This window comes from Podarcis erhardii (genome assembly GCF_964252035.2).
Source record: "Podarcis erhardii genome assembly, chromosome: 13".
Lineage (NCBI taxonomy): Eukaryota > Metazoa > Chordata > Lepidosauria > Squamata > Lacertidae > Podarcis > Podarcis erhardii.
In genome coordinates, this window is record NC_138502.1 from 14,388,430 (window position 1) to 14,404,370 (window position 15,941).

A 15,941-nucleotide genomic window follows, 5' to 3' on the forward strand; every position below is an offset into this window, starting at 1 on the left:
TATGGGTTGCTCCCCACCAAGGGTTTAGGTCAGGCTTCCTCAACCTCAGCCCTCCAGATGTTTTGAGACGACAATTCCCATCCTCCCTGACCACTGGTCTGCTAGCTAGGGATCATGGGAGCTGTAGGCCAAAAACATCTGGAGGGCCAAGTTTGAGGAAGCCTGGTTTAGGCCCAGGGGGAGCAAAAATCACACCTCTCTGGCTCCGAGTGACTAGGAGCCCACCCACCCATTTGCTCACTTCTCCACCACTCTGGGCCACTGGGCACATGTCCTTGCCAAGGGCACAAGGGATGGGGGCCACTGCCAATACAGCTCCTTGCCAAGGGCACAAGGGAGCCTAGGTATGACTCTAAGCATCGTTTGTTAAGGGTGCGGAAAATTTTTTAGAGACCCCACTTCTTCCTAGAGAGCTACAATTCTCTGTTCTCTGGGAAGAGGGATTGGCTGTTAAACCACCCTGAGGGTTGTAGAGGGGAACAGGGTCTCACAACCCTGAGCAACCTTAACAAACTAGTTCCCAGGTGGAAACTGTGATGGTTTAAAGTGGTACGATCCTGCTTTAAATGTATAGTGCAGATGAGGCCATAGATGTGTGCATAGGAGCCAACTCCTAAGGGCCATGGGGGCTTCAGCCCCTACAATAAAATATTTGAGAGGGCTGGGCCCCCTCAAAGTTGATGGGCACTCCCATTCAGCTGGTGTGTGCCCAATGTGTCATGCGATCGATTATGTGGGGCGGGGCTTCCCTGGTCCCCCACAATATTTTATTCAAGTTGGCACTGCACCTACACGTGCACACAGGGTAGTCTACTAACTTTCCAGTATCATTTCAAGTTCTGATGAGGCCCAGGAATTCACAAGATTCCAGGTGCCAAAACGGGGAAAGAGATGTACAACTTCCAAGTCCAGCCGAGGTCATGAGGTCTTTGGACAGAAATGGGTTTTGGCTAGGCTGCAGCTGTTATTCATGATGGCGGGAGGACGGAATCTAATACCTTGTGCCAAATGAGATTATTTAATTCAGAGGATGTTTATAGAACTGAGGAAACACGGGGTGTAAATGGTGCAAGCCAAAAAAAAAGTTGCTGAGAACGAGAGAACTCCGATATGTAATAAACGTACCTGAATGTTAAATCAGGGCTGGATTGTTAAAAGCTTTGGTGGAGGTGGGCTTTTGACCATAACAATTTTGGGGTACCCATAAGGTTTGATGGCTTAAGGACTGGGGGAGGGGGACATTAGAAGTCTGTAAGAAGAGGGCAGAGAAAAAGCAAGTTTGCAGCATATGCTAATGAGAGCGAGAGTTGTGATTAGGCATGGGAGCTCAGAGCCCAGAAGTCCCTGGTTCATATCACCTCGGTTTTGTTCCCTGATAGGTAAATGGTCCATGACTCAGTAGCAGAACACATGCTTTTCTTGTGCCACCAAGGTCAGAGGCAGCAGGCCTGTGAATATGAACTGCTGGAAACAGCAGGAAGAGAAGTGCTCTCGCATTCAGATTCTGCTTGTGGGCTTCTCATGGGCATCCTGTTGACCACCGGGCAAGATGGGATACTGGCCTGATCCCGCCAAGCTGTTCCTGGTTCTCAGATTATTCATTAGACAAGACCTGGTACAGGCAAGCTTCCTAGGTAGTTACGAGTGAATTTGTCAGGCCAAAAAGGCTATTGATTTTTATCTGCCTGTTGACAGACCTTCTACATCACATCTAGTTGCAGCCCTAGGCAAGCCACTTGAGACTGAGCCCTGCCCTCAATTGAAATAGGATTTTTAAAATCCTAATCTACAAGCGTATTGATGTACTTTGAAAGCACCCTACGAGTTGTAAGCATGCGTGTGTTAAAATGGGCTGTCACAATCCTGCATGATTTTGCCTTGCAATGGTTTGTTGTTTTGAACTGCAGACCGTGTAGTATTTTGGGGATCGGGCTGTACAGTACTTACAAGGTTTAGGACTTGATGAATTTTCTAGGGTAGACGGTAGAGGAAACATTTTTGAAGTGAACACTTTGTAAGAGACTTTTTCGCAAGGTATGGTCTCAGCCCTCCTGAAAGTGGCCTGCTCACAGTGCGGGCTTTTTCAGATGAATGCTTTTTTCAGCACCATAATAAAAACTCTCCACCCAGGTTGAAACACTCACGAGCGTAAGGGGCTTGTGCCAAGAGAAGAGCCAGGCACAGGAGGAATTCGGGAAGGAAAACAAGCCCTGAAACACTCAGCCTGGTTTGCTTCTGCACCAGATATGTTGAGACTGCGTGATGGCTGCGTGATGAACAAGGGCTGCCACCGTTAGTGTTACGCCCAGCTCCTCTGCCTTCTACAGCAACCAATCATGCAGAAATTAAGCAGGTGACTGTTTTCTTGGCATAGAGATAAAATTATAGGAAATGCTTCTCACATGCTGAGGAACTGGAGCATGACCAGAAAATAACATTTTAAAAACGAAGTCCTTACAAAACCTCAAATCATCCACACAGTATCCCAAGAGGGAAGGAGCAGCGAACCTCTGCTGCATCTCCCAGCTGTGATTTTACACCATAACCTCAGCAGCAGGGCTACGTATGCTAGCGGTCAGCTTCCAGCACCCAATAAACGCCATGGAAAAAAACAGATGACAGCCAACCCTTCAAAAACAACAATGATAAGGGACAGAAAATGGGACCGAGAAAGAACCCACTGGGGAAGGCGCTCCCTCCCACCCCATCCTAGACGAACAGGCTCTATAGTAATCAGGCTCTCAGGAAGTGGTTTCTCCCTCCCCTTCGCCAGTTCTCCAGACCATCTGGATGCAGTTAGAAGCAGGCGTTTCCTGTCCTTGGCGTGGAAAGGAGGTGGGGAGGGGAGGAACGGGGGCTCAGAGGCCTCACAATTCAATTCAGTGAGGCTTGATTGGCATCACAGGGCATGCAAGTGTAAATCCAAAATCCCACCCCCAAGAGCTTGCTCAATGGCCAGAGAACTCAATTGTGCAGACCAGACACATTTCATCCCTTGTTCCTAAGAATCCTCCATTGGATGACACTGAAAAATCCCTCCCACCCATTAAGAGTGAGCGGGGTTAATGGTGAGAGACTCGTTGTGGGGTTCTGGAACAACTGGTTCGTTTGCAGAAGGCTGGCTCAAAACTGGGTCGCAGCCAACTTTGCAGCAACAAGGGTTGGTCACCTCCCATTTGTTCACTCACAGAAATAAGCTGATGCCAGGTAGACGCTCCGAGTACCTCTCTGATGTCTGTATTTCTCTATGTACAATAGCTTATATGCAATATAGTTCCATCTATACAAATGGGCCAGACTCCTCTCAGTGCTTCCACGTGTCCTGAAGAGAAGCACCTTGATATCCTGCAAATTCCTTCCACTACTTGGCATAGAGTCAATTCTTTTGCTGCCCCCTCCCCATCTCTGTGAGATGGCTCACCTTTCTTCAGTTATACATTCATGCCCTTTTAACATCTCCTCCCAAGACTAGGATCAATTCCAGGAGCAGCTGCCATCAGAACGGCACTCTCAGAAATGTTGTATTTTTCAATCTGGGGTCCCTTCCTGATACGCTATCAGAAAGGGATCCTGCCCACTTTGAACATGCTGCCATGCCCAAGATCACAACACTGAGGCTGGCCGTTCTTTGTTTTTTAAGTGCTCTTGACAGAAACCCTCCTCAAAAGGGGCTATTGTTGTGTCCAAGCGGAATCTGACACCTGGTTACTCCACCTTTCATCTTAATCAGGTGTGGAGAACCTCTGGCACTCCTGTCACTAAACTACAATGCCCACCATCCCTCAGCAAGAGTGGTCAGAGGCCAAGGATGATGGGAGTTGTAGTTCAGCAACATCTGGAGGGCCAAAAGTTCCCCACATATGATTTAAATCCTCACCCATGCGTTTTGGGTGGCAGCGTTTCCCCGGCCCTCTTCCTCCTTCCCTCCATTCTTTTCCACCCTCATGCAGTCACTTCCACCAACCTTACACACACAACCGCTCTATCAAGTGGGGCGGTCACTGCCACATCACTGCCCCACACGCTTCCCCACTCCAGAAGTTGACCCTTTGACCGCTGTGAGGCCATTCTTTTGAGTCTCACCCTATTTATTCTCCTAGCACTCCTTCTGTCATCATACTTGGGTTTCCACTATAAAGCCAGTATTTCGGTTATGTGTGTGCATGTGTGCGTGAGAGAGAGAAGGGGGGTGGAACAGAGCAGGAGGAGACAGAGCTGTAAATCCTTCAGCCCAGCTGGACCTCAGCACCAGAGCCCCACGGGGACTCCATCACCACCCTGAGCAGCTCCTCAGCCAACCTGCTAGGATTCCCAACAGATTGGAGAAGCTTGGCCAACACCGCGGCTTGGCGGGTGGGCCTTGCCACGTCCTGGAGAGTGTAAGCAGCACATTTCCGAAGCAAGCGGGGCCGGTTCTGCCGTTCAGCCAAGCAGTACACCTGGCCTAGAGTCTCGGGGCGCAGGAAGTCCCGGCACACGGCGTCATCAACCAGGGACTGGAGCTCGGGGAGGAGATACTGCTCAGCAACCGTGAGGATTTCTTCGGCTAAAGCGAAGGGGACCGAAACCCCCAGCACCGAGCAGGGTTTGCCGCGGCAGCCATGGAGGAAGTGCGCGAGAGCCAGGAAGGGCTCGGGAGACACACCACCCAGCCTCACGGTGGTGTGGCACGACTCTGCAAACCCTGTGCTCAGCATGGCACAGAAGACCTCGGAGGCTTCGCTGACGACCTGGCGCACGGTGGGCACCCGGGTGCCAGAGTCCAGCTGGAAATACAAGTCGGCCTTGCCTTCGTCCATGAAGCGGCAATAAGAGCAGGGGGGCGGGGAGTCCAGGCGCGGCCTCTTGGAGGCAGGAGGGGACGGTGAGGGAAGACTTGTGGCTTGGGAGCCCAGGAGGAGGGAGAGGGAATCCAAGGCGTAGAAAACAAGGCAGGGATCGGGGTCCCGCACCAGGGCACCTAATAGGAGACGCAGGCCAGAGTGGTCCAGCAGAAGTTTCCGGCAAAGGGAATCCTTCCTATGGGAGAAAAAGAGAAAACCGCTTTGTATCCTCAGTACCTTTCGTTAGATCCCATCTCTCCCCTTCTATTAGCTGAAAAATGAGAATTGTAAAATATCAGACCCCCAACATTAACACACTTTCCTCTTTCCTCAGTCTCCACACTTTTCGCTTCTTTCAAAAATAAATCTCTCATACACTCTTTTGAGTGCCTTGTGGTTCATGTGGTGAGGAGTAATATACCCCCCCCCCCATAGTTTCACTGTCCACACCCCCAAATCTCTGAATCTGGGGCTAAATAAAACCCTGAGGTCACTCCGTCCCAGCCCAGTGGCTGCTCCTCATTCAAGATGGCCGCCACCATTTTGGTAGCCACATGAGGAAACTGCAACCACATGAGGAAGTAAATCCTTTTTATCCCCTTCTCTTCATACCAGTTTGACAGAGCAATGTCAGACTTACCTGCAGATAAGCGGAAGGGCGAGTGCACAGGCCACCTGATCAGATTCGGAGCCTGACAGCAACATGTGGGTGAGAACACCCACCCCATAAGGGGACTCTGCTTGCACACAAAGGTTCATCAGCAGCGTCTCTCCTGATGGGAAGGGGAAGAATGGGTCAGAAATGCGTTCAACAAACAGCGCCTCCGTTTGATGCGGCATCTGCATCAACTCTGAAGGGAGCCACCCCACTTTTTGGCATCTGCCCTGCCCCCAACTGCCCAGTCAGCCTTTTCTGTATTGCAAGAGCTGCGGTCCCCCCACAATTTATTTCATGCTCCATTTTATGTCTGCAAAACATGTGGGAAGCAAAAAGGCTCTCTCTGATCTGAAGCCTCAACCCCAGCCTACGTCAGCTGGGGTGAGGTGGAGGGGACTTCAATTACTCAGCGGTGAGGGGAAAAGTGGTTCCATACACTACCATAAGGGCTCGCTTTAAGGTCGCTTTACACATTCCAGCACTGAAAACCACTTCAGAGGCTTACTGAGCATCAGCTAACAGCATGGCCTGTGGCAAAGAGAGACTAGGAACCACAGTATCCCAACAAACCAACTGGCTTTCCAATGAGCCAAAGACCCACTAAAGTGAGACACCACAGCATCTTCAACATGAGAGTACCCGGTTCCTCTTTAATATGAGGAACCACTCAAAAAAATAAAACTATGAAGGCTTGAATTCCAATATCCTAGAACAGAGGTTCTCAAATCATCCTCAGTAGACCACCTTTTTTGGTGGTCTCCTTTTGGGTGCCCCACAGAAAGGTTGTGGAATATCAATACTTTGCCCTCAACTCCCAATCCCTGAGGTAGCTCAGTTGGTAGAGCATGAGACGCTCAGGGTTATGGGTTTCAGCCCCATGTTGAGCAAAAAGATCCTTGCATTGCAGGGGGTTGGACTAGAAGACCCTTGTGGTCCCTTCAAACTCTACAATTATATGGTTTATTTTTCTGATGAGCCAAGCTAGACTTCCCTGAACTCTGTTCAAAAGCTCCCAACACATCCATTGCATTAGAAAGGCACTATCAAACGCCAACTGTAATGAGAGTTGTGCATGTGGTTTGATGTACAGGACCAAAAAAAAAAGGGGGGGGGTTATTAAGTGGCCTTTTGAGATCTCCAGAAATTTTTAATTTACTAGTGGGGGGAAAGATTAAGAACCGCTATGCTGGAATGCAGAGATAACAGAAAATCCACACACCAAGTTCCTTGAACCTCCTGGCGTCGTGCTCCCCAGCATCCAGGCTTCTTGGCTCCGCCTCTTCCCCCTCTTCCTCGGCAGTAACAGCCGCCGCCACCACCTGCTCGGGCGACACGCCAAGGATCAGCCAGGCATGGATGAGCGAAGCGCCGTAGGAACGCACAAAGGCCTCCAGGCAAGTGGGGTTGCAGGTGAGGCGATGCAGCAGCCGGAGGCAGCGAGAGGAGGGGACGGGGCTTCTCGTGACGTAGCGCAGCAGCCCTTGCAAGGTGGCCGGTGTCACCAAGCTGCGGCTGGGATCCTCAGCCTGGGAAAAGCGGGAAAGGAGCAGCAGGACAGGGGCCTCGGGGGCATGGAGCTCTCTGTCGCCCCCGTGTGGAGAGAGGGAGAGCGGCAGGGCTAGGGAGAGAAGTGGGGACGGAGTCTCGCCAGCAGGACGTGATGCTTGAGGAGGTGGCGCCTGCTCAGACGTTGACCGGAACTTGGCACGGCGTTTCCAGCAGGACGTAGGTGTCCTGTGCTCATCGGGAGAACTTGAGAGGCTCTGAATGCTCAGCTTTGGGGTGACCAGACAGGCCTCCTCGCTGGCTGGCGATTTGGCAATGGGCCTGGGGGACAGTTGGCTTTGGTCACTCTTGCTCGGAATCAACGCCATGGCAGCCAAGTGCGAGTTACTGGTCCCAGGCTCATTTTGGTCCGTTGTCAAAGCAGCCCAGGTCGACTGTTCCATATCTTCACCTGGTTTTGATGGATTCGTCAGCACTGAATCTGAGGCTGCCCCTGGAGACAATGAACAGGGCAGCTTCAACACGTCCTGTCCAGGGAGTCCTTTCTTTGGACTGGCTAGATCTTCCTCTTCTGATTTCATCAGCAGCCCCTTCTGCTGCTTACTCGTCTCAACCATTTCCAGCTCCTTGATCTCCTCTGACTCTGGCACCTCCAAACAGAGACTTCCAGGTTTGTCAAACACAGGCGATGCCACCGGGCACAGGCTCTGCTGTGGATATGCTCCATCTCCCTCCACTGGGTTTAAGGTCTCGGTAGAACTTGGCTGACATGCAAGGGGCAAATCCAGTAATGGAGAGTTTAAGAAATCAGGGGATTCGGCCCGGGACTGGGTTTTTACTCCAGATACGGCATGGCAGGGCCCAGGGGGTTCATCTTGCAGCTCTTGGTTGGGGCTGACACATCCTTGGACATCCAGTTCAGAAAGGGTGGTGTCGGGGGACCACTGTGGAGAAAGGTCCCCTGGGCTGGCAATGTAGCCTTCAGAAAGAAGCCAGGATCTGCAGAGTGGATAGAAGGAAATGCACAGATCTAAGCACAAAGGAGATTGTAGAGTTTGGGGTGGGCAGTGGGGAGGGAATCACATGACCATGTGGCATGTGGTTGGTAGCCATTAGCGGGTGCGAAGTGTTGGAGAAGAGTGCATGTATCAGCTTCTTGCCCACAGCAAGCGGACGACAGGCATCTGTTGTTGTGTGCATGACTCCGCTTTTGGCAGCCAGCTGCAAAATACTGCAAGCATCTGCACGTACAGCTGTGCGGTGGCACATGCTTGCCAGAGCCTTGAATCAATCACTGCAGGCTCCCGCTACTGCTACCACACGGCCAAACAATGGCATCAATAGGACATGGAAGCAAAATACAAAGAACACCTGGTGGCAGCAACCACAGCCACCCTCAGTAGCACAACAATCCCGGGGAACAAAGCAAGCACAGGACACAGAACCCTAAGAAACTCTAGCCCCATTTAAAAGCAAAACTATTGTTTAGTTTTCCAACCTGTGTTTCCAGCGAAGAAAAGTTTGAAAACAAGCTAAAAGTGATTCCGCAGAGCTGGAAATGGTTGGAGTAGGGCAACATCCCAGCTCCTTTGACCCCTAACAGTCCACTAGCCCCCAATCTTGACACCTTTGCTTCTTTCCATTTTCCACGGCCTGGGTAAAAATTTAGAAAAAGCTACACATTTAGATGTGACTAATTTGCACAAGACATTCCAAATAGGGTTTGTTTTGCTTTGCTGGTACAGAACTGGCATGTTCTGGGTATATACTTCTCTCACCATAAAAAGCCCTTTTTTGAAAGGACATCACCTCTTTCAGCCCTTGCATAAAACAACCCCCTAGCTCAAGACATTATTTACCTGAGGCTCTGAAAGCTGGAAGACTCTGCTCCAGGCGTGGCCTGCTCCCCACGACGCCCCTCTGCAGGTAGGTCAAAAGAAGCGGCATCCCTCTCATCTACCAGGTCGTCCTCCTCCTCTTCCTCTTCCTCCTTCCGGCCTCTCCATTGGCCCAGCGCTGCCAGCCTCCCAACCAGCAAAGGCACAAGCCCTCCAGCCTGCAGCACCTCCAGGGCCTCCTCATCATAGAAAAAGGCCACAAAGGCCACCACCACGCGATCGTGGGAGGAGCTGTGGCCCTGGTCCCGTAGCAGGGACAGCAGCAGCTCCAGCCCCCCGGCTTCTCGGACCCGGCTTCTATTGATTGCCTCTCGGCACAGCAGGCACAAAGCTTTCACCAGAGGATGTAGGGCCATGCCAGGTGCCCCGGCTCTCTGGCGTTGCCGGATCTCCCCCACTAGCACCTCCACTCCGCCAGCGTTGCCCACAGCAGGCCTCAGCATGCCCTGCAGACAGAGGTTGGACAGGGCCACGAGAGCAGTCTCCCGCACTGCCCGCTTCTCGTGGCTAGTCAAGGCCACGAGGGTTGCCACACCGCCCGCCAAGCTGAGCTGCTGTGCGCAGTCGCGGCTGCAACCCTTCGTCAGCTCCAGGAGGGCGCGCACAGCAGCTGCAACAACGGCAGCGTCATCCAAGGAGGAAGCCAAGCGCTCGGCAATGGAGCGCACCACCCCCTGCTGGACCAGCACAAGGCGATGCGCAGGCGTGTCAGCCAGGTAGCGCACTGCCCTGATCACACTCTGCAAGCACTCTCTGTCCTGGGAGGTGGTGAGGACCTGCACCAGCGGGGGCACTGCTCCTGTAATGGGATATTTTTTGGGGTTGCGGGGTGGGGGAGAGAATGGAAGAAAAAGAAAGCCAAGTTATAGTCTCTCATATATTACAATTTCTCTACAGTTTGCCAGCAAACATCCAAGCCTCTCCAACTGGCCTGCCAAGTCTCAGCACCATCTCTCTCCACAACCACCACCATCTTTTTCTGCTACTCTCAGCAGCTGCTGCAATGAAGTTGCTGGGAGCAGCAGATGCAGAGGACCTTAAAGGGCAGTAGCCACTTTCCAGGCAATTTTATCAAGGTAATATGCCACACCCTTCCAGGGTACCAGAAAAACACGTGAGTGATTTTTTAGCAGAGATGGGTGTCCACCTTACCCCCCAGCTCCGCAGAAGGGAGCAAGAAGAAAAGGATTCTGTGGCCACATCCCTTTCTTTTGAGAGGGCTGCCACAGATTCCAAAGCAACTCCTCCATTTGCATCTAAGTTTTAGAAGTTTATATGAACATCTGCACTTGAATCCAAACACAAAGTTATGCGGAAATTTCACCCAAATCACAGCAAAATTCCCACCCCTCCTCTGTTCTCTGTCCCAGATAAATGAGGGTGGGGAGAGAGATACACAGAGAGAAGTAAAACAAGTATCCAACACAAAATACGTTCCCCCACCAACTTTACCTAGGCTAAAAGAGAAAACGGCTAGCATGTTACCTAATTTAACACACAACCTGTTTGTAGTTTATCCACAAGTGACCAAATGTTCCACACAGATCCTCTATTCATTCTGGAATCCCAGTGCATTCTATCTGAGAATTTTGTAATACATGAAGACTAAATATTTTCAATAACGAGAACAAAGCTTCATGTTTATATAGTGCATTTCAAGTGCTCAGAGTACTTCACAGACATTATTGCTGTAATCTTTACAACAGCTCAGTAAGGCAGGCCAGCATGATCCTGGTATTGCAGAGCAGGTGCCAAGAGTGAGAGTGCAGAAGTTTGCCTGGGGTCACCAAGTGAGGCTATAAGTGGGATAAAACTGGGCAATTCCAGCTCAGATTCTTAGCACTCCCCTCCACTATGCTAGTTTTCACCAGGAAGCTTCCGGTTATTAAGATATGGAGGCAATGAGTAATTATATAAACTCATGTCAGTCTAACATGTGGAAATGAGGAGCACCTCATTATGGAGGTGTTGCAAAGGGGCAGGAAGTCATAACATAGGGACTGGACCCCCACCCAGCCCCTCATGAACAAACCTGCCCTCCATCCCTACCCAGTACACCATCCCACTTCCAACCTGCTTCGTGAATGGCCTGACAGTTTTCTGTGTCTACAGCCAAGTTGCCGAGGGCTCGTGCCGTCCGATTCTGGATGCTTTCTGCAGCAAGCGATCTCAGGATAGTAACTATAAACCCACAGATTGTGGCGGGGGAGGGGGAGCAGGAAGGAAGAGAGATGGAGAATAATGTAGCTGTAAAACCACAAACAACTTTCAGGAGAATAGCTGTGGTAGTCTGTTCCAGTGAAAAGCAACGAGTCTTGCGGCACTTTAAAGGCCAGCAGATTTAGCTCTCTTTGCTTTTTTTTTTGCTTTTTTAAAAGTTGGGTAAGAACAGCTGTTTAAAGAGGGTAGCATTTTCTGCCTGATTCTACCCCCACCCCTTGCATGTAATACAGGCCTTAAGCCCTCAACCAGGAATTATCACATTTCTACACTCTATATACTGCAGTGCTTACTCTACAGTGTATAGTGCTAAAGATTTATGAAAAGGTGTGGTCTCTCTTGACAACCAGTGTAAACACTGCTTTCCAAATGCACAAATGCACGAGGTTTTGCGACTGCTAGGGGGAACCTCAATATAATCCCAAATCCCGAAGATTGTTGCTGGCTTCTCCTAGAGGGAAAAAGCCAACCACTTCTAGTTTGCATGTGTTCACTCATCTTAAAACAGGCCCATAACCTATGAAAGAACCAAACGGGGTAGAAGCTGAAAAGGAAAACACTGAACTTAATTTGCATTGGTTTAAGACAGCAGTTTTGCACCGTCCTCCATCGATGGAAAGACTGAGGCTTTGGCGTTTACACGTTTAACAGCCAGGTGGCGCTGCCAGCTGCAAAAAGCAAATTACAAGTCCCTGCGCATCCTCAAGCAACTTCCCTTAAAAGATTAGGCATCTCCTCCCATCGCAGCATTCAAAGGGTCACAAGTCCAACTTGAGTAGCTCAGGATACCAAGACATGTGCGCATGTCCCAGGCCAATGCCCTTTATTCTTATTACATTTATATCCCACCTTTCTTCCAAGGAGCTCAAGATGGCATGCATGGCTGGTCCCCCCCCCCCCCCGCCAGGGCCTGGACCTGGAATGCAGGGATCTGAACCCTGGTATCCCAGGTCCTATTCTGACACCCAACATCAGTCGGGCGTAGAGGTTAACCAAGGGCGACAGCTCATCATCACCCTTAGAACTGCACGTATGGCTTCAACCCTCCCCAGCCCCACAGGGCAAAGCCTAACATTAGCTGTGACTCCTGCGTTGCAGGGGCTTGGACTGGGTGGCCCTTCCAACAGTTCTGCGACTCTGTGATTTCCCCTTGCCAACACTTAACGCCCTTTAAGCACGAGATTTTTTTAAAAAAAAAACAAAAACATAAGGAAATCCGAGCTACATCATCTTATTTAACGAGATGGGTATCACACATGACAGCCCAAAGTAAAGGTATTGGAGAAGGCAGACAGGCCCAGAAAGTGAGCCAAAGCAGCTATTATTCCACGCGAGGATCCAATAATCCTTACAAACACTGGGGGCGGGACCCCAACCTTTGACAAGTCAAGGGGGCCTTGGCAACACAGGCACCCAGGCAATTGGGGGGGGCTGGAGGGTTGACTTGGGGGGTCTTAGGATCCCACCTGGCGCCCACCCAAAGGTTGTGGGGGGACCACGACTGCCCTGCCGAGCTCCCCCTTACCCCCAAGGGGGTACCTGGTCCTCCCCATAAGTGGGGCCCCCCACTTACCGAGGGGCGGGATCCCGCCCAGCTCGCGCACCTGGGTGCGGCTGGCGCCCTCGGTGCAGCAGTTGCCCAGGATGCTGAGGGCGAGGTCCAGGGTGCGTCGCGGCCGAGGGGCGCCGGCCAGGACCCCCAGGAGAGGCGCCAGGCCCCCTCGGCTCCGGAAGCGGGCGATGCCCCCGGCCTCCTTGATGTGCTGCGTCCTGAGGGCCAGCAGGGCCCGGCCGAGGCCCGGCTCGGCGCCCTTCTGCAGCTGGGCCAAGCAGTAGCCCAGGGAGCCCCCCGGGGAGGTGGCCCCGACCCCGGCGCCCCGGGGAGCAGCAGCAGGAGGAGGGGGAGCCGCCATCTTGGGAGAAGCCCCTGCCAAGGCCGGGCGGGGGAGGGGCGGCGGAGACCTTAGAGCGGCCGGACCCCTCGGCTCTGCGGGAACTGTAGTTCGCTCCCCATGAGGACAAAGGTGCGCGGGGGGGGGTGCGAAGACTATAGGTCCCGAGATATAGCCCGAGTCCCCCTCCCGGGCCAAGGGAGGCGCGTTGCGTGATGGGAGTTGTAGTCCTTTTCCCACCTCCTGGCTATAGACGTTATAGGGAAACGTCGGGAGGAAAGACTGCAACTCCCAGAAGGCAAGGCGCCACGAAATGGTTGACTCGGGGAGAATGGAGCAAGGCACGACGGGAAAGTATCCCGGACTGCGCCGCGCGTCGTTTTTGGCGTTCGCAGCCGTCAGTTTTTCCTGTTTTCCTGGGGAGAAATACGCGAAAGTTGTGTTTTGATTGGTCGTTCCGGGCTTCAGATTTAATAAAGTGTTATCTTAAGTGCTTGCATTGGAGCACCGTGGCTTTTGCTCGTTCGATTTAAGTTTTAAAGTGTGGTGATGAAACATTGCATCAGCTAAGTAGTTAATGGCTTACACACTTAAGACGGAAAGTCAAAGGCGAGGGTTTTTTTTTAAAAAAAAAACACCGTCCCGGGAATTGTGTACAGTAGTCTAAATTTAGACAGGGAAAGAGAAGACAACAAAGGAAGAGGAGAGTCGCAGAATAAAGTTCCGCTCTGGTCACGGGGCTTTACTTAACCTGGTTGCTTCGATATTTATATTCAGGGTTACCCTTTCCAAGGTGACTTACTATATATTTTTTAAAAAACCAATTAAAATCATGTTACTTTTTTTTATTTATTAAATCTATATCCCACCTTCCAAAGGAAAATAAAAAGTTATAACTGGAAAATCCTCACACATATAACAATATGATAGTGGTGACAAATTAAAATAGCAGCAGAATCAAAAAATGCAGTGACCCCCCAAAAGCAGCAAATGTGTATATATTGAGTGTTGGCATCCGTCTGTCTTGGGAGACAATGGAAGAGTGCACCATCGAGGGTAAAGTCAAACCCAAACTGCTGGAGAATTCCAGCGCCTGCTCTGGGTGTCGAGACCAATGAGGGAGGGAAATGCTTTATTGCAGCTGTGGCAGATGAAGGCATCCAGTATAACTGATGCAGGTGCACCATGCCATTTCTTCTCTGCTCCTCCGGTGGTCATTTCTCATCTGGTTACTGATGTGGCTATACAACTTGTCTGTCTGCAGGGATTCCCATACAGTGGGGTTAATGTTGCCAGACTTCATCTCACTCTTGCAGACATCTTTGTAATGCAGAGCTGGTTGGTCAACAGGCCTGGTCTTCCTGACACAACGCAAAATCTTCCTGACACAACGCATATGGAAGGCACTGAGGCGTCGCTCCTGACCGCTGTAAGTTGCCCACAACCAACTCAAGATGCAAGCTTGGTAGATCTTCATCTTGGTATTGATCATTCTCCCAAACCCTTTTGGAGAGGTGAACCATTGCCCATAGCTGCCTTGCCAATTAGCTTGCCCAGCTCAGCATCAATGGAAAGGTTGCTGGTTATGGTGGAGTCCAGGTAGACAAAATTGTCTATCACCTCAAGCATGTGGTCACCACCACTGATGCATGGAGTGCTGGCGACATCCTGAGCCAATACGGTCTGAAAGGCTGATGGTGAGGCCTTTCCCCACAGGGGAAAGTGTCTCTAGTGTCCCAGCTATTGTGTCCTTGAGTCTAATACCTCCTGAGGGTAGATTCACAAGCATGGCCTCAGAGGTCAATATTAACCTTGGATCCAAATAAGTGGGCATAGGATTGCAGCCCCTGTAACCCAATTTCCAGTCGGCCATGCTGGTCCGTCTACAGTATAGGACAAATGTTTGCCTAAAAGGGAAGCCTCAAAAGATCAACCCCCTACTAATAATTAAACCTCACAGCCCTGCTCAGTGTACTGTGAGGGGCAGCTAAATCCGAGAGAAGATGCTTGAAGACAGGCTCTCCTTGGTGGAAGAGGACAAGCCCTTTGAAGGGATCAGCCGTGGTTCACTAGGCTATGTGGTGGAGAACTGGCCTCAGCTGGACTTGGAAACCTCTTCACCTTCCTGGCAGTAGAGATGGAGGACACTTGGGGGAGCTTGTAAACAGAGTGCTGATGACTGTAAACTTAAACCTATACCGGCAGCCACTAATGTCATTTGGGGTAGAAAGTTTATTGGGAGTGGGGTGTGGGGACCGTCCGTCCCTAAGAGAAAACAAGCCACACAAAGAGCACATTTTCAAAACAAAGCAACACGGATCGGATGAGCCTACTGATCTAGTCACCTTTATCGATTGGACAATCTGAACAAGTGTTGGCTAAACATCAAAGATGGACAGAGCCAAGGGGCGCTATTTTTCAACCTTCAACCCTCCACCTCTGGGGCCTGGTTCAGACAAAAGTACATGGTGAAGGAACATAATCATGGCCACCCCACTCAACAGGCACGGCTGTCTCTTGCCACACGTTTCAGGGGTGAAATGTCTTTTTAGATCATATCTGCACACAAATATGTTTTCATTAATGTACATAGAATCTGGGAAAGAATGGTTCAGCCTGAAACTACATTCAGTGGATTTTTTTTTATGAGCATCACCCGCCTGTGTAAAATTATGTCCATGTGTCATGTCTGTAATAAGTAAGCATGGTCCTGTTTCTTCACTGTCTGTTCCCTCAGTGTTTATTCAGACTCGGCCTGTGCGTCATGAAAAAAATGAGCTAGGCAGCATGCAACATTTTGGTGTTTGTACTTCAGATGTGGCAACATCTAGCGTCGTAGTGGTCCGAGCCTGAGTACGTGTTCCATTGCCATTAATCATAATGTCAAAAGTAGCCTTACGTAACTCAGACCCTGTATACAAAATACATTTAAAGCACTATGAAA

The 15,941-nt window shown here is 50.8% G+C and overlaps 1 protein-coding gene across 1 annotated transcript; it reads right to left on the reverse strand.

Annotated features, from left to right (window-relative positions):
- Positions 1-3,221: 3,221 nt before the first annotated feature.
- ARMC5 (armadillo repeat containing 5) lies at positions 3,222-13,203 on the reverse strand. Its single transcript, XM_081837076.1, has 6 exons — positions 12,679-13,203; positions 10,959-11,066; positions 8,847-9,684; positions 6,701-7,986; positions 5,464-5,596; positions 3,222-5,019 (listed from the first exon to the last, which is right to left on the reverse strand). Exons 1-6 carry the CDS (start codon positions 13,016-13,018, stop codon positions 4,227-4,229), a joined length of 3,498 nt encoding a protein of 1,165 aa, XP_081693202.1. The 5' UTR covers positions 13,019-13,203; the 3' UTR covers positions 3,222-4,226.
- Positions 13,204-15,941: the final 2,738 nt, after the last annotated feature.